Source organism: Anser cygnoides, chromosome 2 (assembly GCF_040182565.1).
Source record: "Anser cygnoides isolate HZ-2024a breed goose chromosome 2, Taihu_goose_T2T_genome, whole genome shotgun sequence".
Taxonomy (NCBI): Eukaryota; Metazoa; Chordata; class Aves; order Anseriformes; family Anatidae; genus Anser; species Anser cygnoides.
This window is the reverse complement of record NC_089874.1, coordinates 112,015,422-112,041,296: the sequence shown is the minus strand read 5'-3', so window position 1 is coordinate 112,041,296 and position 25,875 is coordinate 112,015,422. Positions and strand designations below refer to the sequence as shown.

Sequence of the window (25,875 nt, the reverse complement as noted above, 5' to 3'; positions counted from 1 at the left end):
TACTGGGAGTCTTGTTCCTGGGCTTCTGTCAGCAACCTTACTTGCCTTCTTCCCAATTTCCCTACCTTCAGCAGAGGTGAAGGCGTCAATGGCAAGGCTTTGTTTCTTTCCCTGCCCTCTGCCTCCAGCAGCCGTGGAGGAGGGAAGAATAAAATAGTTCAGCTGGAAGGGACTTACAGAGCTCATCAAGGCCTGACCATTTCAGGTTTAACCAAAAGTTAAAGCACATTACCGAGGTATGTTTATATGGCTGTTCTGAGCTCCATTTCAACTGAGCTGGTCAAGAGATTTGAAGTCACCATTGATGAATGGTCAAAACTGTCAATTACAACGGGAAAAGAAGTTGCATGCTGTAGTGTTTTGTGTGTTTGTTTGTTTGTTTCAGAGATGCAGTGACTATAGCTCCTCCATCCCTTTTGCTGTGTGGTTCTAAATAGCTGGGGTCCAGTAGTTTGGTTAGAAAAAAAATATATATGCAAACTTGTATATCCTTCATGCTGAACGAAGCACGACTGCAGTTGTGGGCACTCAAAGCAGGTCTGGCTTACTAAGTTGTGTATTCAGATACAGGTACAGCAATCAAAAAGCTCTATCTTACTTCTGTGACACTGATCATATCTTTTGGATTTTCGTTAAAAAATAATACTGATTGTGTGGGCAAATTCTATACCATTCCGGGAGTCCTTTTGTTTCAGACTCTCCGTTCTTTTCGTTGTTGTTGTTAATCATAGAACCATAGAATGGATCGGGTTGGAAGGGATCTTAAAGATCACCTAGTTCCAGCCCCCTGCCACGGGCAGGGACACCTCCCACCAGACCAGGCTGCCCAAAGCCCCATCCAGCCTGGCCTTGAACACTTCCAGGGATGGGGCATCCACAGCTTCTCTGGGCAGCCTGTGCCAGGGCCTCACCACCCTTACCACCCTTCTATATTCCAATCCTAACAATCCTTTTTTTTTTTTTTTTTAAGAGATATTTGATATCTTCATCCTCCTTCATCACAGTTCTCTGTAGTTTCGGACTCCTTGAGTGTACTTTTCTTTTGCTTACTTTTTTCCCATCTGATAGCAACAAAGGACTCATCATTGTTTTTAAAGGCCTTTTTCATCTCTTTTCCTAGCCAGTCAGACAGGGGTCAAACACATCTGATTATAGTATTTGTAGTACTCATGATAATAGTAGTTGGTTGAGGCTGTGGTGGTGTCATTGTATGGGCATTTTAAGCATTTAAGCATTAGTAAGGAACTGTCATTAAAATGCTGTTTGCATTTTATCAACGTCTTCTCCCAATGATTTCTGCTCCGTTTTTTCCATATAGAGAAAAAAAAAAATCTGGGAGATTGCTTGTCATTAGCTCAGCGACTCTACTTATTTTCACCAAGGCAACTACTACTGACCAGGTCTTCAGTCAATTAATCTTTACCTGCCAGGATGCAGTCTGGTATAGAAGCCCACATAAGTTATATTGTTTGTTTTTTTTTTTTCCAAAGTCGGTTTGCTTATCCTCTAGGAATCACAAGCATTTTACTGATGGTAGCAGTAACGCTGCCTTTCAGCATGAAGTAACTCTTAGCCTCCCTTTCTGCCTGTTGTTGGAGAGGGTGTATCCAGTGATTTTGACATTCCTGTCACACCAGATCATCTCCCCAGGCTTCAGCAACAGTGATCATTTCTGTTTCATAAAAAGTATAGACTTATGTGTGTGCATACACAGAGATTTATATATATAAAGAGATTTATGTATATATATGTATACATACAGTTACTCCATTATACAATATTTCCATAAAGAGGCTCTCCCACGCCCACTACCACTACAGAGATGCACAGACTTGCAGCAGAGCTCTTCTGTTGACTGGATGTACTTGAACTGCACAGCCCCTTTATTTCTATCCATGCCGCATGTTTCCTCTGCAATGAAATATTTCTGATAGGAGCAGTCTCATCTTGAGCAAACAAAACTTACAGATACGTGTGCACATACACTAATTGAAGGAGATTTTTATCTTAAACCAACCTATATATAAAACTGGGGCAAATTTTCAGTTGTTACTGACAAACAATAAACACCTTCTCTTTGAAAAAAAAAAAAAAAGTCCACAGTTTTTACTGTATGTTTAATATGTTGGTTCTTAAAATTCTTAACAGTTATTATAGGACTGAGTTTATAAGGCCTCTAAAGAAACCCTCACTCATTACTTTGTGTATAATTATTTTAAACTATGCTAGTAGCTAGCTGTTTATGAGTACAATATCTAGGTCCTGTTTAGGCACACAACCAAACATGCAAGTCATTTGCAACATAAACGGGCCATAAAGAACAGATCTTCCTTCTATTTGTAAGAATTTTAAATATTTTACTATGGTAGAGCTATTTCTTTTCCAGGCTTACACAATCACAGAATCACGGAATAACCCGAGCTGGAAGGGACCCACAAGGACATCGAGTCCAACTCCTGGCTCCACACAGGACCACCCAAAAATCAAACCCTAGATGGCTGATAGCATTGTCCAAGCACCTCTTGAACTCCATCAGGCTCGGTGCCGTGACCACTGCCCTGGGGAGCCTGTCCCAGTGCCCGACCACCCTCTGGGTGCAGAGCCTTTCCCCAACACCCAGCCCGACCCTCCCCTGTCCCAGCCCCATGCCGTTCCCTCGGGTCCTGTCGCTGTCCCCAGAGAGCAGAGCTCAGCGCCTGCCCCTCCGCTCCCCTCGTGAGGGAGCTGCAGGCCGCCATGAGGCCTCCCCTCAGCCTGCTCTGCTCGGGGCTGAGCAAACCAAGGGGCCTCAGCCGCTCCTCATACGTCTTCCCCCCCCCCCCCCTCCCCCGCCCCAGGCCTTTCACCATCTTTGAACACACACTAATAGTTTGATAAAGTTGTACACAAGAACAAATCATGTAAGGTTATTTTTTTTACTTTTTACATCTGATAACACAGTCCAAGAATTTTGCCTAAACTATATAATGCTAACTTTTTTTTAGCAAAGGAATGTTACATACTAGTTGTGTGGAGGACATTTAGTTGGCTCTACTTTCCTATTATTCACTCCTTCTTTATCCCTCATCATATAACTCTGGCAGACTAACTAGACCATGTCATGCAAGAAATACACAAATTGTTGCATTCAAGCCTGATTTTTAGAACAGGAAAATTAATTTTTCCCCCAATTGACCTACATGTTTGGAACGACTGTGGGAACCTCTCATTCAGCATTTTTCACAAGAACCTGGTCAGTTTAAAAGTTGCTGAATAAAAAACTGGTTTATTGAATTAAAAGTCGTTGCTACTTAGTTTAATGGCAATGATCCCAAAAAGCTCCAGACCTTAGCATGCTCCACTAAGCAGCTGAAGGGGGCTAGTGAAAACAAATATTTCACATTACATATAGCTCACGCTTTCGCTGTATTCTTACGACTGGATTCAAAATACATTAGAGAAATTAAATGAAATAAAATGAAATGAAATCGTAAAATTAGTATGGAATTAAAGACTGCCTCATAGTAAACAGGCAAGGTGGGTTGGCGTGTTCCTACTTTGTCTTGCTTTCAAGACTTTCAAGTTTTCTTAACTCTAAGGATCTTTAAGGATCGTTTAGCACACATGTACGTGTGCACAGTACCGAGCTAAGTTAATGACTGTTCTGTCGGAAGATACAGATCTCAGGTTCAGCTCTGCTCGAGCTGGAAGAGCTGGTTGTGCAATTCATGACAGCCCGAGGAATGCAGTGAAAAGAATTCTTCAGAAACAATGGAAGAGGCGATTCTGCAAGTTGCTCAAGAGCTTCTTTTCTTCAGCAGAGTCCCCGGGCAATTCTAGAGCGGAGGGTGTCCTGTGAATAGTGAGAAGGGATGGTTAGAAGTCCTTGTGCTGTTAGGGACTTTTAGCAGAAGCAAGCAGGAGAGTAATTTTAGCAATACGTAACAGTTCAGGGAGGGAAATCAAAGCACAGATGCTGAAGTGGAAGCATAATCAAGACTGGTAGACAGGCAAAAAGCCACATATGCTGAAATTGAGCCTGCTTTTGTGGCAAATGGTAGTTTTGACAGATAGATTAACTACAGAGAGCTGTCTTCAGCGTAGCAACTTTCTTATCTTCTGTCATCCACCACCATCCACCCTGAATTGACTTGAAGGTATACAGCAAGGCTGGTTGAGTTCAGCTGCTGTAAGAGTATGGTAAAAATGGGGATGGGTTAGATCAATTACTAAACAGTGGTGAGTTGCTGCTGGAGTATTGTTACACAGGCATGTGGAAGCTTGCAACTAATCGTGTCCTTTATTGACATTTTAACCACCATTTTAATGTTTGTAATTACATTCTGAGTGGAGAGCCTTCCAGATGCCAAAGGCAGTTTATTGTCATGCACAGCTTGAAAGAAAAAAAGTCCCTCTGAAAGTGGGTGGTCAGGCCAAGACTGTGACTTATCCAGTTGGACTCTGGAGAGAGATTTTATCTACCTACAGAATTGACCCTGCCTGAGAGTCATCATCAGAGCTTCCAACCTGCATGAGATTTGACCATTCTTGTCCTCTTACTCTGCAAATGCTGTGAGGCCAGCGGGAGTGCTGGAAGAAGCGTGTACTTGTCTGACACTACACAAAGCCAAAAGGGTTTTTACTTTTTCCACTTAACTATCACCTGTGTGTTTGAGCGTAAACTTGTGACATCGTTGGAGTCTCCTCTACCGAACTTTGTGTCCCACATGTGCCCAGATATTTCAAACATAAACAAGAGCCCTCAGAGAACTTTGAATGGAGGAGTGTGTGCCAGGAGTGGGGAAGGGTGTGTAAGCGATGGAGAAGGCTTAAGGAATCAGATAACTATAGCTTTGAAGTTTGGGTTTGAATTTCCACACTTCCCAAAAGGAGACATGACATTGTTAGGCCTCTGTTCAGTGCTGGATGCAAGACGCATTTCCAAGGTCCAAGTGGCTTGGGGTTACAGATGAGCTAACCATGGAGGCTACCAACAGATGACTTCACGTATCCTCAAAAGTCTCAGCTCCATTTTTTCTAGAAATAGATGATGAAGGCACAGAGAAGCCAAGCATAAAAGCAGAAACTGCTGGAGTTCCTACAAATAAAATCCCAGATAAGTATGCAAGAAATAATGTTAATACTGAACTGAGAGAAGGACACATCTATCAACATTACCCAGAATTGCTGTGGTAAGTTTATGAACTACCCTGCCAGTGAGACTCCTAACAGCCTAGTTCTGTTTCCACACTTACAGATTAGGCTCGAATCTAGGGTTCTGGAGATTATACATTGCAACACCTCTGTGCAGTGGATTTTCAAATTATTCAGGCTGAATAATGTCCCAGAAGACTTCATGGACCACTTTTCCTCATTTATGATCACATAACTTTCCTGAGTCACTGAATGGTCACAGGGGAAGTATCAGTTTTAAACCAAGGTTTGGAGGTACAGTAAGCCATTTTCTGGTGGGAAACAAAACACTCCAATTCTTAAAATTTCATATCTTCCTTTCGTGTGTGTGTGTGACTCAGAGACAGAGCCTTCTAATCCTCAGCTATCCCATTGCACTTCCCTGAATCATAGTGTGGGAACATGTGTTCTAGGCTATACATCCTGAGTCATTTTTATGTTAATATTTCAGAAGTGTAAGCAGTAATTTCTAGAAAATGTTCAGTGGGCTTGGAAAAAGAGAACCACGGGTGTAAGCAGATATACTTTGTGTACCTTACAAACAGAAAGTCAGGTGTTCTGGAGAAGTTACTCGTTAAGTATTGATGCACTGATTCTTAAGCCCCAAAAGTACATTTTAAAAGTTAATGGTGAACTTTTTTTCTGAAGTTGTGCTCTATTTACTCTTATCTTCGAATGGTAATATATATGACTTCTGCTGTAAAGAAAGATTGGAAACATTATTCCAACAAAATGTGTTGAAGTGCAAATAACAAGTGAACTTATGAACTCTTGCATTCTCAGAGGGTCTGGAGGGGTCTATGCCAGGTTCGGAGAAAGAGCAGAACATGGATGCTTTTGTTAAACTGCTGGCAAATAGAATTATCTGGAATTAGCACAATTTGTTCAGATTTGGTTTTGTTCCAGCTTCCACTAGGGATGCTACTAAAGCAATTCAAACCTCATTCATGCTTCATGATATTGAACAAAATGGTATTTTTTCCCACTTTTTTTTTTTTTTTTGCTTTCTCAGACTGGTCTTCTCAATAGCAGAATCATGTTTTCAAGTGGTCTGTCAGAATTTTTTCAAAAAAAAAAAAATTAGATCCTCTTGCCCTAAGAAAACTAGCATATTTAGCATAAATATAAAAGATATATATATATTATATATATATATATAATATAATATAAAGCTAGCATAAATATAAGGATATTTATGAATTATTTGAGTCCATGTTATCATTTCAAACTGGATTTCTCATGAATAAGTGTTACCCCGTTTCTCTTCTGAAAGTTTCCTTTATGTAAGTGAGTAACCGTGACCCCATGTCAAATGCATGATAACATTATCGGAATAGAGGAATTTGGGGTCAAAGAGTTTGCTGGTTAGCTTTGTTGCCAAGACTGTTCCACAGTCTTACAAAGACATGCTGACACATCAATGCAGTGTGTCAAGGAGCTGACTATATGGAACATTTTCCACAGTACTACTTGAAATGCGAGCCTTTCCTTTGTTGAAAAGCATTCCTGCATGTGCAGAGATTGCATGTGAAAAATAGTAATGAAAAATATGCCATCTTCCTGGGGGGTGAGAACTGGAAAGAAATCTGGGCTCTTTTTTCTGGGTTGGCAAAGCAGAAAGTTCAGCGTTCTGCATTAAAACAATCTTTTGCAAAACATTTACAATACAGTTAAAACTTTGGAAATCAGCAAGCTTAGTAATTGTTACTTTGTTCTTTTGTTCTCAGCTTTCCAAATGTTCATGAATTTCAAAATCACAGCTCTCACTTTTAAGTCTACTCTGTCTTTGGAGCCTACTTGCCATGTCTTCTGTGCACACTGACTGTACATCTCCATTTCCTCCTTAAAGCAGCGTTCCTGATTCCTGGGAAAGAAGGAAACTTGTGAGAACATTCCTCAGTTTTTAGGCAATGCCCATTATTGGTCTTGGAATACTTTGACAAAGTAACTACAGAGAGAGAGAGAAACAGAGAGCGCAGTAGTCAAGCCTAGTTAACATTCACTTAGGTGAAAAACAAATAATCCCATCTCAGAATGCGTAACATCTAGATCTTTTATCTGCATAATTTTCTCTGTCTGCAGGCCTTTAAAAAAAGAACTGTTTTCTAATTCTTGTTGTTTCTCTGTACATATATATTTATTTAGTAAAGATTAAGAAAGGTCTTTGTGAGTGGTAAACATAAATATTCCTTCAAAAGGTGAAATGGAAACCAGTCTTTAGGATGAAAAAGAACTATCAGATTATCTCTGCCAAAGGATCAGAAAGGCTTTGAAGATGAAATACTGGATGTCGTGTCACTTGATTTTTTTTTTCTTTCCTAAACTTCTGTTTAAGACCCTGGATGGTCTTATCATCCAGGACAGAAATTAAAGATGATTAAATAAGATTCATTCCTGTAGGTACTAATGCAGTGGACTCCTGTGGGGGTTCCTGATTATTCTATACTTTTGAAATTCAACCCACTGGATTTCCATCCAATGAATACAATAATGTGGCTCTTTCGGTTCCCATTTGTGTACAAGATGGTGATGTCAGGTAGACTTGATCACTGACTGCTATAGCCACAAAATCTGGCTACCACACCAACTGCACGCATACCAAACAACTCAATGCTTGCTGCTCCTGCTCATTTTCACAGACTGTGTGTGCTTTGCACAGACTGGATCCTGAAGAGGCCCCTAGCCTCCAAAAGGCCCAAGACAACCCTGTCCGTAACAGCAGCTAATTAGGTTTGTTGTCAGTGTAATATCTTTTATAACCATATTTTTGCCAGTTGCAAAACAGGACCAGACCCTAGAGACACAGTCTGTAGAAAAGGCTTGTTTTGTTTCCACCCCTGGATGTGTGTCCAACCTATGTTGCAATGTTTGGCTGTGGGCATTGTTTTTTTTATTTTTTTTTAAATTTTGGTAACTCTCTAAAAACAAAAGGGTATATCTATGCAAAAGATTTAGGCTTGAATTTTAAGCTGAGCTCCTCACACTTAGAATCACTAAAACCTGAAAACCTGGAAGCAATTATAAAAACTGAACACTTACTCATCTCAGAAGAGTTTTGCAAGTCACCAAGAAATGATTCATACATGAAGTGCTGTCTGTAGATTTAGACGGGAGCTGAAATATAGATACCCGGTCACCACAGATTGAATTGATGGAAAAAGAAGGGGAAGTGTCTTTTATTTTACGCTGCAGTAAGTGTTATTCAATAAGTTTCAGACGAGTAACTCAACATAGATTAATGATGTTTACCAGAGAAATCTCGCACGCAAGGAATAAATGGAATAAACTAATTGTAAATGAAGGCTGAACTGTAAGATAGCAGTATGAAGCACTGTGATTCCATAACTGGTTAGAGACGTTAGTTAAAGCCTGCGCTGCCTCTTGGTATGCCACATAGGAAATAGTGCTTTAGAATTATCTCATTGCCAGCTCCAGAACAGCAACTCAAGAGGAGAGTTGGAAGTCAGAAGCGGCTGGATAAAGATATTGCAAAGCCCTTGCAATAAAATGAATCAGGAGATTGGCTTAAAAGTCATAAGATTTAAAAAGCGTATAATTCTTGGTACCTGCCGCCTTGTTTCTGAGACTGCAGGACGGTTGTGAGTCAGGTTTTCAAATCACTCTCTGCAAGGGAATGCCAGAACTAACTTTTTCTTGCAATACAATCTGAAGTGCTCAAGTCATGCTGGAATTCCAGGAACTGGAGCTTGAATGAAAACGCAAAACGCATGAGATTCTGCAATGCTAAAAAGAAGTGTAAAGACAAACAAAGCACAGTAGTTGTAGGGACTACTTTTACTGCCACGTTTTTGGAGAGAAGATTGATATAACAAAATACATCCCATACTCTAACAAAGACAAGGCTGCTCTCCATCAGGATCTCACTGTTGTATCTTATCAAGTCCGTTGAACTAGTCAGACTTCTCAAAGAGTCAAGGTCTTGGGAGCATTCCCACTTTTTCAGAGCAAACCAGGACAACTCACACAAGAGGCAGTGAATGTTTGGCTCTCTCTGGATGTAGTCACTGAAGTGGTTCTTGCAAGTTATCTAAAACTAATTAAACATCTTCATTGATGTTTCTAGACATTTGGCTTACTTGACATGCTCTAGATACAGATATCTTCTTATGTGAAAGAGAACTGTCCCTATAATCTTCTGTCGTGCACTACTTGCAGTAAAATTATATTGTAATAATTTGCAGTGACTTCTTTGCCCTCTGATTTGGAAATATCCTCACGTACCTCATGCGATTTATTCTCCCCTGGCATAGGTTGAATATATCTCTATAGCTACAGCCTCTGCTGCATTATTTCTTTATTACTAGTTGTTAATGACAGATTTCAGGGAAACGATAGGAATGAGCTGGTACGATTTATTAACTGAATGTTTGCTTTGAAGTGCTCTATTGTTGGGAACATCAGAAAACAGTTCAGAATGAATGTGTAGGTTGGCATAAAGTAAGGCAATATCTCACAGCAGAGACTCTCCTATAGCTCCACGCTTAAAATTGAAAGGAGAAAAGGGATAGACAATGCACATTTAAAAGGCAATGATGAGTAAACTTTTAATTTCCTTCAGAAACAGGTACACAATGTGAAAGAAACAACCAAAACTCCCTGCCTGTTCTCCTCTGCTTCCTTCCCGCTGCCTCCCGCTACATCCCAACCCCAGCCCTCAGCAGAGGCACCGTTACACTGGAATACGGGGAATTTCATCTGGCACAGAGTTTAACCACTTCCCAAACTGAAGTAGGCTGCACTGGTTTATGCACATTAACCACATCTGTATCTACAGATTTTTTTCTGGCTTTAACACTGTTATTATAACTGAAGTGGCGAAACTTTCTGAGGAGACTAGGCCTTGGCACAAAGCTTGTGGCTGTAAAACACTGAAGACAGTGGAGCTCTGATTTTGTTCAGATCCTCCAGCACTGCTGCCAGGTACATATAAAACAACAGGATTCCTTCCTTGACTATTTCTTATCCTACTGCAGTAATGACCCCATTGTGTTGTTCTGTAAATTGCTGAAGGGAATAGACAGAAAAGCCTAACACCAACAGGCAGAGAGTATTAACAATCCCTGACAGAGTTCATCCTAATGTTTGGGTTAAGTTTTAACTGTCATAAAAGAAAAAAGTAATAATATTTTATATAACACTCTTTGGGCCTGAAATTCTGCATTCTTAAAAGTAGAAGTGAATGTTGTAAATAATGCCAGATGCCCTGAACTGAGTCCATGACCGAGTTCATTCTTGAACACATACTGCTATACATAAATTCTTCATATCTTGTGTCCTTTCAAGTATTCTAAAATCATGAGTTCATTTCACCACCACCGCATATAGTCTTGTTGTGCAGTGAAAGTGTTACAGTCATTTGCTCCATCGTTTTTCAGTCCGCCACACAGGAAGCACAGCAGCAGCGTTCATCATTTTTAACTTATTTTCCATCAATCGTCATTCCTGTAACCATTGTTCTTCTAAAATTATATAAAAGATACACCCTCTTTTGGCAAAGGGGATTTCCTTTGAACAGTAAAAGATGAATGCGAGTCAGCGGCTGATCAAGAATGGTCATTGGGACATCAGTGTAAGATGTGTCTGAGAGACTCAAGAGGAACTGATGTCACCGGAGGTTTTGATCGCAAGTGGGAAAAATGAAATTGAAAACTACGCTGGACTCATCTCCCAGAAAACTTACCACTTAAGTATCTGCTTCAATATCTTAAGTATCTACTTCTGAAATCTCTGAGATGTTCTAAAAAGTGTTGATACATTTATGGTTAAGAATGGAAACTTCAGTGGTTAGAAATGAGAGAGTTTAAATATGTATTTCAGTATTCCTCACGTTCCACTACTTGCAATTACCTCCATGGCTTACTGCTTGCTGTGGGGCAGGTGTTTAAACCTACCTACCCACCTCTGACAACTGGAAAGAAATAATCAAGATATAAAACAACCATTTTACACCTCTGTACTTCCCCGTTCTCTGTGCAATGTGCCAACCAAGCCACTGCCCTCACTGTTTTAACCTAGCATGTCTGAACAGAAGAATATTTGGTTTTGTTTAAATAAATTACCTTTGCAGGAGGAGTTGACAGTGAGGCACAAAACGCCCACAGACGAAATGAATGCATCCAGTGATGTTATCTGACAGAGGTTTGATTGAAACAAATCTTGGGTGGTTAATCTCTAGTTCTCATGGAGATGCAGGCTTTTAACTCCCATCAAAATTGGTGGGAGCGAAGTAATTAGCTGCTTTAAGGAGGTTGCCTGTGGCTGATTTGGAGTGCTTAACTGATCAAAACAGAGCACTGCTATCACCAGCTTATTTAATTGCAGCCTTGAGAAATTAAATACAAATGGGTCTTGCAGTCTGATTACCGCACGATTAAACATAATTTTGACACAATGAGAAACATTTCTCAAGATTAATTTCTATAATAATCTCTAGAACAAACACAGATTTTTTTTTTGAAATTATGAGCAAAATAAATACAAACTTTCATTTTTTTCCCAGTTTAATATGCTTCTTGATACATTTGTCTTTGCAACCACACATTGGTACAGCAGGCAGTTAGGATTCACCAGTGCAACATTTGCAGCTCGCCGCTCCCCAGCAGGCAGGGGGGCTGAGGAAGGACAGACACTTTCCTCTCAGTCCAAATGAACAGAAATTCATGTTAGAAAGAAAGTGCAATACAGTAAGGCAAAAGTGTGAATAACGTTTCACGGCATTTGAGCTATGAACAGAGCAAGACCCTGCCCATCCTTACACTGCTGTACTCGCCACCTCCTCCTTTCCCACCTTCTTACCTCCGATACCTTTTTGCACCTCATCCCCAGTTACACTGTTGTGCAGCCACCTACATTTCACTGCATCTTCTTCTTTCCTTTTTCTCAACTTCTCTTTTTTTTTTTTTTTGAATTGCCACTTCCTTTGAAATTCTCAAAGGATAACGAGGAAATCACAAGCAAATGCAAAAAATCATCAGATACTTTTCTTTGCATTTCATATTACGTTAAAATAGGATATGATTTGTCACAAGACAGTACTGGAGCTTACAGGTGTGTTGGAAAACAGGCAGAATAAAATTTGCTGCCTGAGTCTGATCTGACTGTAAACTCCTTTGGGTAGAAGCTATGTGTTCATTTTTATGAACTGGATTGTGATACCTTTACTACTGTAGAGGGAGTCGTGCTCATTTAGTAGGTTTGTTTGCAGATAAAAGCGTGACAGCCTCATCCTGTGTTCGTAGGAGGTTGCCAATATCATCCCATAAGAATGAACCTTCAGGGACTGAGTAGGGTGAGTGATTCAGCAGAATTCTGCCTTGGGGAAGGATAATGAGAGTGATCCCCAAAAGGGATTCTCCTCCCCCTTCCTCCCCATAGTTTTGTTTCTTGTGAGCAGTACCACCAGCGGCAGGCACTGGGGGCCCGGAGCTGTCATTTCGCTTTGTTCACCAGAAGCTGTCCTCGTATGTTTTGCGTCATAGCTTTTGAGATTAAGAACAGCCACATACCACCGGCATGCAGTGAAAATATAAGACCGGAGAAGGCAGAAGAAAAAAGGGGTTGGGTTTTGTTCTTGCCTTTATTTATTTCTTGCATCTAAGAGCTGCTATAACCTCAGTGAAATTTCACAGGATAAAGAACGAGCGGTGTGTTTTACGAGGGAGCAAACAGGGAGAAACTAGAGAAGCTGAAGAAATTTGCTGAGTGTCCAAATGGCTGAAGCAGAAAAATGAGTTAGCCTATATAAATCCTCTTCTAAAAACATGATGAGCCTGCAGAGAGGCGACAAATATTTGCAGTCATGGTCTTTACCTAATGAGGTCTTACTTAAAATATTCCTGGCATTTTGTGTTTGGTTAGCTCATTTTAAAACACAAACTTTCTTTAAGAACCCTAAATCTTCTTTACAGTGTGCAACTTGAAAAGAAGTTAAAATTAAAATTTAATCATGATTTCAAATAAAAAAGAAAAAAAAAAGGAATTAGAAGAAACATACAAAGTGCCTCCTTAAAAATAGCACTCTTTTTTTTTTCTTCTTAATTGGAAAATAATTATTAGGCTGGGAGTTCTTTTCTCCAAGGAAGCAAGAAAGATGTTATGAATTACAATTTTAGGTCTTATCTATGTGAATAATTTCTGCCTCTTGTTTTCAGGAAGAGATTCTTATTCTTTATACTGAAATATTGCACTACCATCAGAAGTGAGGTATCCAAACCAAAGTAATAAGTATGTCTGTAACCACATATGACAATTCTTGATTTCATAACAAGCAAGACTGGAAGAAACTCTTTACAGCAAGGGTAAAAAAAGCATGCTGTTTTGGACTTGGTCTTTAAGTACGTTTCAGCTAGTTGTCAGCAGGATTTTTGGAGGGTCTGTGTGCAGTCAGCAGATGTAGCTTTGTAGGAACCAACTTTGCCCCACTTCACATGCAGGTTAGAGTGGTCACAGCTGTGGAAAGAACCAAAAAGCACCGTGCATCTTCTCCACTGAAGTCACTTGCCAATTTCAATAAGCGTAAGATAAGCAGACACGAAAAGAAATCTCTTCCCCATACCTCCCATACTCTCCAACCCCCAGGCCGTCTGCCAAGAAATGCCAGTCTCCTCTGATCTTCTTTCCAGTGCCCTTTATCTTCTTCCACCTTTGTGCACGTGTCAGCCAGCCTCAGGGCTCTTCACCGAGAGGTCTTGTGGAGCATTAAAATATTTCCTTCTGATTGTTTTCTTATACTCAGTTGTCTTCTCTCCACATAGGCTCCAGCCTTGCTGTGCCAGGAACCCCATGGTAACAGTGGGTTCAGTCCTCGCACGCTGTCATACAGGAGAGTATTTTAGTATCTCCTACGGAAGCAATGGAGACTTTAATCACTGTTTCTCCTGTCTTTAGCAATCACACCTATTCAGTACAAAGCAGATACAACATTTCTCAAGCGTGAAATACCTGTGGCTTGCAATTCACCAACCCTCTTCTTGGTGCAGGATAATGGATATTGATCGCTGCTGTCCTGGGCCTGATGCCTTCAGCAGACTGTAATGGTGTGCTCAGGTAGCTGTTCCCAGGGAAGAGCAGTTGTGTAGTTTGTTCTCTAGCCAAAACCATAATTCTGACAATACACAGTGTCACTTTTAATACAAACACGTGGATACAACTGGGCAAAGTTCGGGCTGTTTGTAAAACACTAATTTGTTTTTCTGTCTAAAGAAGTTATCCTAGCACAAATGTTTGGGCTTGTTTGTGTGTGTGTGTGTGTTTTGTTTGTTGTTATTGTCGTTGTTGTTTTCCAAAAAGGAAATAACACAAAGGAAGACGGGATGTAGCAGCCAAGTTGCCCACCCATTTGCTGAAACAACCCCAGGCCTGCTCCACGGAGCCCACACAACACCACACCATCAGAGCCTAGACAGGGAAGTACTGCATTCAGCTGGGCCAAGATGTGCCCTGAGCGCTGGCCAGGACCGTGCTGGCGAATTCTCTGCACGCTCATAAAGTTTACCTCTTTACAGATAGTAATTTTATTAGCATCTGTCATTAACATCTGTCAACTTTTCATTCGGTCATTAATTTTCATTAAACATTCACAGCTAAATATGCGTCTGGCTGATTTCAGCCAGGTGACTACAGCTAGAATTTTCAAAACTGAAACCCAAATCTTGCAGTGAGGAATCATTTAAAAAAATATATTGAAAAACAAGCTCATTATCTGACCTGAGAAAGGTTGAAGGACACCAATAATAGACTCCAATTATAATCGTTAATGTTAATATTGATGTTAAGATGAATATGCAGCAAAAGGGAGAACAGGCAGCCTCTCCATGCAGCATGCTATTAAAGACACATTTATCTTTTGGTGTTCTGTAGTAAATACTCTGATAATGTTTTTGCTATTTATTCTGCCCTCCCACTCTATGCACTCTTCTCTTTGGCAGGCCCTTGCACATGGCCCTAGCTATTTTCTCATCATTATCCCGTTATGAAGCATGAAAGCGCAGTTGATCTTGGTGCTGAAAACACAGCCAGGCAGCTCAGTAAAGGAAGATCCACTTTAAAATAATTTAAAGAGATTTATGGACTCACATGTGTGATCTCTGTGTTCCAGGGACTCGTGCTATGACCTCTCCAGTCACCAAAGCCCTTCTCGGTGCACTTGCAGATTACACGCTCCTTTTGGAGGGAGGGGTTCAGGATGCTTTCCATGTACTGTAAGAAAAATCTGTCTTGGGATTTCTGTGAATTTCAGAGACGAGAGGATGTAGCACAGAAAAATAAAGTGTGAACATTGCTCTCTCCTTGAAAGCAATATTAACCTTAATACTTACACCCTGAAATAAAGCTAGTTACACCCATAGAAAAAATGCAGCCATGAGCAGAGCTTGAAGCACATGTTCAGTGTGCACCTGAGTTGAAAATTCTCCTGGCAAAGCCAAATTTGTGTTCTGTTGCTGTTGTATCAGCTGATATCATAGGCCCAGTGTGAATATCATAGGCGTTGAAGTAAATTCTAAACATCTGCCCAAATTCATACATTTCCATTCAGCTCAATACTTCTCAGCACAAGTCATCCTCTGCTGTCACTGCCTTACTGAGCCATCACACAGCCACACACAAAACTTCACTCTCTGCCATAGCATTTGCATCCAAGTTCCCACAGATCTCTGGTGTCACGGAGGAGCAGTGAAGGGTCGTGCAGGATTTTGTTTTTCATTGTTGTGGTTTGTTTGAAATGAAACAAAGATACACCATGCTTTGTAGCAGAAGAAGCCTCACGTGTCCTTTTAAAGTAATGGCAAAGTAAATGCAGTAAATACTATTAAAGTCCACTTTCATAATAGTTACAAACTAGTTGATCCAGACAGCAAAGGGACAACTCCTCTATACCAGAAAACAGGAGAGATTTTCATGCATGGTACCTGAGTAAACAAATATTTTTCCAAGGACAGGGTCCTGCAGTTACAGGCAACTCCTGGCTCATTACCTGCCACATCCAAGAGGTAAGCAGAAGGCTACAGGGACTCTCCATTCTAATCATGTCCCGTATTACATTGATCCTGATTACGTTGATCCTTGATTACATCGATCCTGTAAACAGGCAAGTCTTCAGTTTGCAGGTCAGAAGGGTGCCCTCATGGCAAATCAAGTCACACCTGCTTTGTCTTCCTTCACCAAGACATAAGCTCCGTGCTTTGTGTATGGCAACATGCTGTTGTTCCCTGCTCACTTTGTTTAAATCGGCCTGTTATTTTTTTGTCCTGTGCAGTCATTCTCAAGATGGGCATGACCTCAGTCTTTCATTATTTAATGACTTTCCCTTTGTGGGACGACATACAGCTCTTCCATGTTGCTCATCACTTTTGGAAAAGGACCAACTTCAAGAGCTCCTTGACTGGATGAGGAGGGGAAAAAGGAAGAAAGGGCCTTCAATTGTACTTTTTAGGGACTGAATTGTAGTCTTGCTTTCTTCAGGCTGGAGAAACTCCAAATAATTTCTGCCGGCACAAATCATGATGCCTGAATGTCATGCTATTGCAAATGCAAACAGTGGCACAGTAAATTACTTAACCTTTGCCTGAGGCGTAGTTTCTTAGACAGTGACGTGTTACTCTGTCCAAAGGAGCTGCAGAGCTGTTAGGAGGATTCCATTTTTTTCAGGTGAAACAGGATGCTCTGAAATGACCGCAATAACCTTTGATTTTTCCATTTCTGCTTATCACCAGTGAAGCATCACTGTGCACCTGTAGTTGGACAAGTTTTTCTTGGGGGTTGTGGGCAGAAATCTTTAGTGTATGTTCCCAGTGAGACAATTATTAAAAAGCAGTTTGAAAGCATAATTTTGACTTCTATGTGTAAAGTTATTTTCCTGTCAGACTCAGAGGGTGAGTGAGCAAAGTAGTTGGATGAGGTTGACTGCAAGACCAGCAGATGAAACCTGCCTGTTTGGGCAAGTCTGGGCAGACAACCAGGTCTACAGCTGAAAGTAGGCCATTGCCTAGAGCAGAAGAAAGGGCCCGGCCCTGCTGCCTGCTTTATTTGAGACCTAGAAAGCCAGAGAGGCAGCTGTGGCCAAGGGAGGCTTTGGAGCACGTGGCTGGGCTGGGATCACGCTCAGCAGCAGCAGTCATCTCTCCCAAATCTTTCGTTGACCTCATGGTAGCTGCCTGACCTCTCAGCTCTCCACCCAAACACTGCTCCCTCCTTCCCTTCTCTTCTTTCCCTCTGGCAGGAGCAGCCTGTGCTGCCCCAGCCTCGCAGCTTTATTTGGTTGTGCTGAGTCCAGGCTTGGTGGCTTTCAAGATTTTACCCCTCAACACAGGGCTCCCAAGCCCCTACCTTGTACCCCTCGTGCAGCCCTGACACACTCCTACAGCCCCTTCTCCTGCTGGAGCCTGGATCATGGGTCTGGCTTGAGGATAAACAAAAATGCAGAAGAAATAGTTGTCTTTTTTAACACTTCAGCTTCTCGCTGCTGCCAATTGCACGGTCCCATGAGCAGTTATGTCTGAGGGATGATGCAGAAGCCCATCAAGCTACTGGTACTGCTGAAGGGAGCACTGAACAAGCAGGGCCCATGGCAGGACAAGTAGTGGCAGTGTGCAAGCCACGGTGGACACCAATGCCCACATCACCTCTGCATCCAGAGGATGCCTCTGAGCCTCCCACGTGCTGCACAAGCACAGTGCCGGCTCTGCCTCTAAAACCACAGCACAATGTTCCTGTGGCCATCAAAAGGAAGCACTTCGGAAGAACAGGAGCTGATGAGGACAGAGGGGCCTCCCTGTGGTCTGGAGAGTGGTGGGACCCAACGCAGGCTGCCCGGCACAGGCAGGTAACCCAGTCCAGGTGCCTGAAGGAGACTACAGCACGAGTGGATTTCAATAACCATTGCTTTCTCTGCTCAGCACGATTCACCTCATGATTAATGGCCTACAACACATCACTTGTCTAAAAGCAGAATTTCTGAACTAGTGTTTAAATGTATGTTGATATTTTGTACCTGTATGGGTTAGTTTGAAAAATTTCTCACTAGTGTTGTGATGCCTGATGCAGGATGCAAGGGAGCAACCGTCTCACTGTTGGAAGCTCCCCCTCACACCAAAGAGCTTAGCACGTTTTTAAAAGGATTTAGATATTACTGACTCGTATGGCATTCTGAGTGTACTAAAACTGGGCGCATGAGGAAAAAAGGCCTCTTGGGAAGCTACTGTTGTGCTTGCTCCTTGCGCTTGCAACATCTTCTGAAGCAGCTGGCACTGGCCAGGGCAGAAGGTGCAGTGTCGGATGAGACCAGGGGCTCATTCCTGTTTATTCGAGGCAAAACCTGGAAAATGGGCAGAAATTTCTGCTAAGGTGCTCCAGGTGTAGGCAGGTACCACAGGACAGGGAGAGGTGGCCCTCTGGGGACAATGTGGGTGAGCCATTGGGCCGCGCACGGCACCAACCCTCGAGGCCACCCGGGACGGGACCACCACACGGCCCCAGACCCGTCCCCTCAGGGGCCGCCATCTCAGGGGGTGCCGGCCCGAGGGGAAGGGGGCAACGGGCGGCGGCAGCGGCGGGGGCCCCGCTCATGGCGGCCGGGCGCCATGTGGGGCCGGCGGCCGCCCCCCGCGCCTCGGCTCCGCGCCGCCCCGCTCCGCCCGGGCCGGGGGAGCGAGGGGAGCGCCGGGGGGCGGCGGGCGAGCGGGGCCGGCCGGCCACGGCCCGGCGGGGGTGGAGGGGAGCGGCGGCGGGGCCGGAGGGGCGCGGAGCCACCGCGGAGGGGCGGCAACGGGGTGGAGAAGGGGGGGATTTGCGTCAGTGAGGGAGCTGCGGGCGGGCGGGCGGAGGGACGGCCGGCCGGACAGACGGCCGGAGGGAGCCGGCGGAGAGGCAGCGGCCGGCCCATGGAGCTGCTGAGCCCCTGCCCCGCGGCGCCCTCGGGCTGGGCGCTGCCGCTGCTGCTCGCCCTGGGCGCCGGGCTCAGCCACGCCACCCCGCACCTGCGGTACTCCCGGCCGGGCTCCCGCAGCAAGTGAGTACCGCGGAGCCCCCGGGGGCGAGGCGAGGCGAGCCGGGGCGAGCCGGGACGGGGCGTGCGGGATGGGCTCCCCTCGTCGCCTCCGCCCCGGGCTGATGCCGCTTGTCTCTCCCCCCCCAGGAACTGGTGCGCCTACATAGTGAACAGGAACGTGAGCTGCTCGGTGCTGGACGGGACGGAGAGCTACGTCCAGGCCCAGTACAAGTGCGCCTGGAACGAGTTTCCCTGCCGGCCGACCCCGGTGTAAGTAAGCCGAGGAGGCGACCCTGGGAGGGGAAGCGCTTGGTGGCCCGAAGCCCTCCCGAGCGAGAGCCCCGTGGGCCCCGTGGGAGGGCGGTGGCTGCGCTCCAGGGGCTCGCTGCACCCCAAAACGGGCCGGACGGCGCGTACCGCTCTCTGGTCCCTGGTCCCCAGGCACACGCCCCGAACAAAGCGCTCGCTTTTATTGCAAACATAAGGCTGCCGGAGCTAATTAGAGCCAGATTGAGTACGCTGGGGCGTACGGCGCGTTCGCTGTGCGCAGACCAAGGGGTGGGGAGCTGAGCTGGCACACCGTCCCGCAGCCCCACACCGCTGCCATGGGCGGCCCAAGCGCCAGCACCTGCTGGGGGCACACCCATGCACCCTGCCCCGGGCTTGGCAGGGTGAGCGGTGCTCACAGCAGGTCTCCTGGGTGCCCCACGGCTAGATCTGTGGCTAACAGAAAGGGAGAGGCAGGAGCACGACCCAACGCGTTCACCATTTCTGTCTCCTTATCAGTTGTACTGTACGGGGAGCAGGCAATGCAGAGATTCCTGCACGGCATGGTGTGAAGTATGATTTAAGCTTCATGTGACTGAGAGCGACTGCACGGAGGGGGAATGAGCTAAAGTTGCGCCAGGGGAGGTTTAGGTTGGATATTAGGAAGAACTTCTTTACTGAAAGGGTTGTTAGGCATTGGAATGGGCTGCCCAGGGAAGTGGTTGAGTCGCCATCCCTGGAGGTCTTGAAAAGACGTTTAGATGTAGCCCTTAGTGATATGGTTTAGTGGAGGACTTGTTAGTGTTAGGTCAGAGGTTGGACTCAGTGATCTTGGAGGTCTCTTCCAACCTAGATGATTCTGTGATTCTGTGAAGCCCACAGGGTGACCGGCACGTTGTGCTGTATGTAGCAAGGCTGTGTGATCTTGCAGGTAGAGCAGGAGTTGGGACAGCTGCATCACACTCACCCACTGGCTCATCCCCTTTCCTCAGTTTCCCCACCTGAAAAACAGTAATAGTTGCACTTTTTATTGGAAAGCTGTACGGGATAAGCTTTCTGAAACTGTCTCACCTCCAGAAGTCAGGGGTTGGACTCCCACAGATATTGGTGGGATTAAACTTATGCTTGGACAGACCTGATGGTGAGGACAAATAGCTAGTTTTTATTTTGACATGAGAAAGTGAGGGTGCAGCTGGTACTGCTGTGACATGGGTGCTTCTGAAATGGGCTGTGTACACTGATGGTGCTGCCACCCAGGGGCCTGTGGCAATGGGTTTTGGCTTTTGAATGCACTGATTTTAGTTTGGTTTGAAAAAATAGCTTTTCTCTACTGGGATATATGAACACCGGAATTGGAGGCAAATAACAAAGGCAGCAGGCAGCTGAGCAACACAGTCTTGTGTAATTTCCCTCATTTCTCTCTGGAGAATTGAATTGTCCGCTTTGGATTTGTGATTGAGGTTTTGGGCTTTATGATGGGGTGTACCCTCTGTTGTACAGAGCCCCAGTAGTAGAGCTGTGGAGGAGTGAGGAAGGGTTGAAACTGAACTCCATGAACACATACATCAACAGGAATAGAGGTAAGGAATTTCTGAGGTGGTAAATTAGGGTTTTCTTGGACTATCTGCTAGTAGATAATGAAGAAAGTGCAAAGGCATTGCTTCTAGCTCAGGAAATTCCTGAACCAAGGACTGGTTGAGCTGGTGGAAACCTTGGCAGCAGTCAGAAGGGGAAGCCCTGCTTTAGTGGGGGACTGGACTGGATGACCTCCAGAAGTCACAGCCCTTCCAAATTATGCTGTGGTTCTGTGAAATGGCATTGTCTGTCCTTCAGCTTTTCCTACACATCTGGAGCTGGCTGTTGTCAGAGATAGAATATGGGGCTGAACAGACATTTGGGCTCGCCTGCTGTGGCCAACCTCATGGGGTTTTTTTGTTCTTTGAGAACGGAATTAGATACTTATCATAGGCCTTTGTTTCCTGAATTTGCTTTTTTTTTTTTTTTGGTGAACATAAGTGTTGTTTATTCATAACCTGAGTGGAAACTGCTAAATAATTCCTCATTCTTAACACAAAATATTTTAAGTACCTATTACAGCAACAGCTGATGAACACTGAAAGCATCTGGAATATCCTTTAAGCAGGTCATATCAAACTCTTGAAGTTTTATTCAGTTCTAAACTTTTTTTTTTATAGGCAATGACTTATTTTTTCTGTCTGTTGCTAGTATGCACGTTTTCTTAGGAGCAGTGTAAGAAGGGAATTAATCAGAAGCGTTGGAAATGCATGGCTCAAATCGTGCAAACCCCTGTGCACAGAACACACTTTTCACATGAAAAGTGTTGCTTAATTCAGTAGGAGTAGTGGTCTGAATAACAAAATGTGTTTGTATACGTTTGCTAGCTCAGAGCCTAACGTTGACAAAAATAGGACAGGAAAGAGCTATAAAAGAAACAAAGAAAAGATTGTGAGGGCTCTTCTGAAGTTATTCTCTTTTTCCTTTATACACTTAGATAGAGAAGTTAAAAATGAACTAAATAGTAGATATTCACTGGGATAAACTACAGTCCCTGTGTAGTCTCCTTCTGATACCCTTGATTTATCTAAGGCCTCATTCTCTTACAGACAGTGGGTACAGTGAGATCCAAGTCAAACAAAGAACTTGTTAAATGTATCATAGATTTATGGGTTTTATTAGTACTTGAGGTTTTTTTTGTGCGTGTGTTCAGTCAGTGGATTTACTATTGATTTAAGTTAGTTTAAGACTCCTACAGTGCACTCTTTAGGTGCAGTCTAGGTTCTGCACAGCGATTGCTTAAATAGTTCTCTGCATTTAGGGCTCTGAGCATTTCACTGCCTTAAGCATAGAGTGTACTCCTGAATTCCAAATGTTCTTCATGGACAAGTGTTAGCTATTGCAGATATGAATTATAGTTACCACCATTTTTTTTCTTTGGTTGAAATAGAAAGCTCTGGTGATTAAACCTAAATCATATATGTGCATGAACCCTTTATGTCTGCCCTTTAGGCCCATTCAAATATCGCTTAAAATATTGTTAAAATTAAAAAAAAAATAATCCCACACTGTTGGAATGACTGCAGATCTAGGAGTGTCAACTGGAATTTAAGTTTGGTTACAGGGTTGATTTCCTAAAATGTTACGTTGAAATTGAGGAAATTATTGCACTTCATTGTTCTGTAGGTGTTTGTGCTCAATAATGATTTCCTCACTGAACAGTTAGTGAAGGCTTTGGCTGATAAAGGTGTCAAGGATAAATGTGAGTTAAAGTGTGGCTGCTTAAGAGATATGAAGAGAAGGAGGAAAAAGAAAAAGCAGACCTGCCCTTTGAAGTACGTGCCCTTTGAAGTTTGGGGGGCTCCTGATTTATTTTACTTAAAACTGTGACTGGTAAAGGAGAGAGAAACTTTGTTATTAATGGGTGGTAGGAATGAAGGGTACTTATACAAAAATGTTAGTGTCCTTACTCACTAAAAAGAACTCCTGTGTTTTGAAATTTAGCATCGTTTCTTAAATTACTGACCCCTCCCCACTTCTTCTGTTAGGAGTTTTCTTTCCTAGCTTTCTTCTGAATAGTTTAGAAACTTAACTGGCTTAATAGCATTATCTGTTTCTAAAAGCCAAATGTGTTTTCTTCTTGGCTAGGTCCTGCAAACTCTTGAGGGTTGCTGAATCTATTGGGCATCCTCTGGTCAGTGTAGCTGCTTCAGGGTAGGATGTTGTTGTAGGATGTTACTCTACCATTTTTTTTGGTTTTCTTTTATTTATTTATTTATTTTCCCCTTTTGTGGTGTAGAGTACATTGGGACACTTGTATCTTAGATGCCCCAATTTATGGCCCAGCATTTTAGGGTAAATCTGCTTTCACTAGCGGAGTTTAATTAATAATAAGCCTGTGAACTGAAGCAGGGGAATGTTTTCTGTTTTTCCATCATTACCACAGTACTGGCAAACAGGACTTCCCAGTCCCATGGAGGGAGAGGTAGTAAATCAAATAGAAAAATTTACAGTGGGAGGAACCTCTGGAGGTCATGTAATCACCCTGCAGCCCCCAGCTCACAGCAGAGTCGGCTTCAAAGTTAGGTCAGGTTGCTCAGGGAATTAAAGAAAGGATGTTTATCAGATCCCCTAATCCAGATAACAGTCCTCATTAATTCTGCTCATGTGTAAAGATATGCTTGTGCTCAAGAGTATAATATAAAGTCAGGTCACCTGTCTTTAGCTTGTGGGGAGGCGATTTCATGATTTAGTGTGAGCATCTTATCTTAACGCTAATGATTAACGTACAAGAAGCAAACCAATTACTTCACCAGGTTGCACGTACTTAGAAAACAGTCAAGAAAGTTACAAATGCATCAAGAGCTAAACTAGCAAGCCTCTCCAGATCTCTCATTGAGCAATATTTTCCAACTTTCTTGTATTAAATAACCATAAATAAGCCTGCTCCCAATCCAAAGCACAGTTTCAAAGCTCAGCCGTTGCCAAGAAGAAGATTTAAGGCAAAAAGGCTGAAGTAACTTCACAGACTGTTACTGCTGGTTTTCTGTAATCGTAAATGTCGGGATAGATGGCTATACTTACTAGCAATGCACAGCTATTAATAGGCAGTATAGAATGCTTATAAATAAAAATATTTTGAGTAAAAGTGGAAATTTTATTACTGGGAAACAGCGTGTCAGACTTCAGTTCAAATTCACGTGGCCGTATCGATTTATTGTTTTCTGGCAACCTCAGAGCGTCCTGGGTGGAGCACACCAGAACTAGTCTAGGAACATGTAGTAAAGCCACATGTAGTTTTCAGCCCTTGAACAGCCTCAGTGTTGTTTTCCCTGAGCATACTCAGCTGATGGAAGTTGAGTGCACAGACCAGAGTCAGAGTGCTCAGCATCGGGCAGGATCAAACCTAAGACACACAGGTCAGTACAGGATCAGAGGCTATGCTTGCCTCTGGCTTCTAGCAAAGCATATCTCATAAGAAAAACTTTCAGGATGCACTAGGAGTTGAAGGGAAAGTGAGGGCTATTTCATGTTTCCCCTTGAAATATCTAGAAAACCCTTTAAAGATTTTTTTCCCCTACTTAGGTATTTCGTATGAAGCAGAATTTCTTTGTACAGGCTCCAGCTAGCTGACTGCATAGGGAGTTTAGCCTAAGGGATTGTGCATTGAAAACAGTAAGGAAACTTAAACAACTTCAGAACATACTCGAGTTTCCTGGAGTGCTTGTTTGGTAATCTTTGAGGGCCTGCTGGGCGTGGTAAACTTTCCTGGCCGTCTCCCTGAGCTAGCAATTGTGCATCTCTGCCTCCACACGCTGAATGCAACAGTGTCTTTTTTCTCTGTGAATCAGACAGGGAATTTTAATTTTCATACATCATTCATAGTTTGTTGCAATTATTCAGAAATCACAAACTGTTCCTCAGTTTGCATTAATACAAATAATTACACGTTTCATGTTTTTCTGGGTTGAGATGTGTATGACCTGGAGGTCTGGGGCCTCTTCTGTTAAGCACCAAACCGTTTCCAAAATAACAGATTGTTAATTTTTGGGAGCTGCTGACCTGTTGCAGGCCTGTTTTGTCATAATTCACCTCCAAAAAACAAGGAACATTCTGTACCACTAGAAAGTGAGCTGTTCCAGTTTTACACATTGCAGATTCTTACTCCCTTCCTCCCGTAGTCCTAAGGACATCTGACCTCTTTTTTTGCATTCACATCTCATCTTTCCTCTCCACTCTGATTCACTTCGACCTGGTGTCTTGAAAAGTATCAGGTCTCAAAACAATGCTGTGTTTTATTCAAGTTGGGTTCCAGCTAATCCCACTGGTTAGCTCTTGGATTCATAAAAGCATTGGTTATCTGCTCGGTCTATTCTATTTGGGTATGTTTTCAAATAATCTCTTAGGAGTTGCTTTTTCTTAGAAATAAGCTTATTTTGTGGGTTGGGGAAGCAGGAGAGACACTAGTGGAGCTCTGTTTCTCAGGGAGCTTTATCAGAAGCAGTACTTTGCATCCTCTCTGGACCTTTCCACTGGTGTAAGGGGAGAAATTCGGTCCCTACTTGAGGGAGAAGCAGGTGAGGATGTTGTAAACGTGTAAGCTGATGCTAAGCCCCTTTCTGTTCCATCACTCTTTTGACTACATCACAGTGCTACTCTACATTTTTTTTTCTGAATCTCTTTTGGAAGGACTGTCTTTTCAAGGTTCTAATATCCAATTTTATTTAGTGTTTTTACTAGCTTATTTTTGGTCTGTCAGCATGTGGTTGACTGACGTATGTTTATCTTGCGACAAAATGGAAGGAAGCAACCATGTAAGAATCACAAGACTGTAAATCCCAAGAACAAAGCTCTGCTTTGAGTGTTGCCACAGACTGTGGCTGTAAGCTACTTAACTGCATCCTATATCTTGGTTT

General features: G+C 43.1%; 1 protein-coding gene across 1 annotated transcript in view; it reads left to right on the top strand.

Annotated features, from left to right (window-relative positions):
• The first annotated feature begins 18,983 nt into the window (after positions 1-18,983).
• EMILIN2 (elastin microfibril interfacer 2) overlaps positions 18,984-25,875 on the top strand; it is a 40,471-nt gene continuing 33,579 nt past the window's right edge. The window contains exons 1-2 of the mRNA XM_048057908.2: positions 18,984-19,198; positions 19,325-19,447. Of these exons, the coding sequence (XP_047913865.2) occupies positions 19,071-19,198; positions 19,325-19,447 (251 nt within the window). The 5' untranslated portion in view covers positions 18,984-19,070. The remainder of the gene's footprint in view (positions 19,199-19,324; positions 19,448-25,875) is intronic.